Source organism: Neopelma chrysocephalum, unplaced genomic scaffold, assembly GCF_003984885.1.
Source record: "Neopelma chrysocephalum unplaced genomic scaffold, ASM398488v2 Primary Assembly neopelma1_200, whole genome shotgun sequence".
NCBI classification, from domain to species: Eukaryota; Metazoa; Chordata; class Aves; order Passeriformes; family Pipridae; genus Neopelma; species Neopelma chrysocephalum.
Genome location: NW_020897862.1, coordinates 2,031 through 2,922, shown reverse-complemented (window position 1 = coordinate 2,922; position 892 = coordinate 2,031). Strand labels below are relative to the sequence as shown.

The 892-nt window shown below is 60.9% G+C and overlaps 1 protein-coding gene across 2 annotated transcripts in view; it reads right to left on the bottom strand.

The window, feature by feature from the left end:
- The window catches only part of SLC2A1 (solute carrier family 2 member 1), a 6,990-nt gene that overhangs the window by 4,819 nt on the left and 1,279 nt on the right, over nucleotides 1-892 (bottom strand). For both annotated transcript variants that reach the window (XM_027702971.1, XM_027702970.1), the window contains exon 3: nucleotides 166-406. In XM_027702971.1, the coding sequence (XP_027558772.1) occupies nucleotides 166-406 (241 nt within the window). The remainder of the gene's footprint in view (nucleotides 1-165; nucleotides 407-892) is intronic.

Sequence of the window (892 nt, the reverse complement as noted above, 5' to 3'; positions counted from 1 at the left end):
AACCATCCCAACCCTGCTCCTGCTGAGCTCCAGCTCCAACCATCCCACCCCAGCTCCACCTGAAGGGCCATGCAGACCTACAGCACCTCGTCCCTGCAGACCTTTCGAGCACCAGTGCTAAAAACAGGGGAAACACCCCCCCATAAAAAGTTCTCCATCACTCACCTGAGCAATGAGGATGCCCAGGACAATGCCCAGCTGGTGGAAGGTCCCCAGGGCCCCCCGGAGCGCGGTGGGGGACACCTCACCCACGTACATGGGCACAAAACCGGTGGTGAGGCCGGAGTAGAGGCCGATGATGAAGCGGCCGAGGATGAGCATCTCGAAGGACCAAGCCATCTTGGAGAAGCCCATGAGCACGGCCGACACGAAGGCCAGGATGTTGGACATCAGCATGGAGTTGCGTCTGGGGAGGGATGGGAAAAGGACCGTGAGGAACACCAAGAGAACCCCAACATCAGCCCTGGGCAGGAGGGAGGTGCCCAAATCCACCCTAGTGGGATGCCAGCGTGGGGTGGGGCTGCACAACCCCCTCGTTGAGGTCCACCATGGATCCACCACGGATCCCCCAGTGACCTACCACAGACCCACCATGAATCCACCAGGGACCCACCACAGACCCATCATGAATCCACCAGGGATCCACCACAGTTTCCCCAGGGACCCAACACGGATCCACCAGGAACCCACCAGAGATCCACCACAGACCCACCATGGATCCACCAGGGACCCACCACGGATCCTCCAGGGACCCACCACGGATCCTCCAGGGACCCACCATGGACCCACCATGAATCCACCACAGTTTTCCCAGGGACCCAACACGGATCCACCATGGACCCACCATGGATCCTCCAGGGACCCACCAGAGATCCACCACAGACCCTCCAGG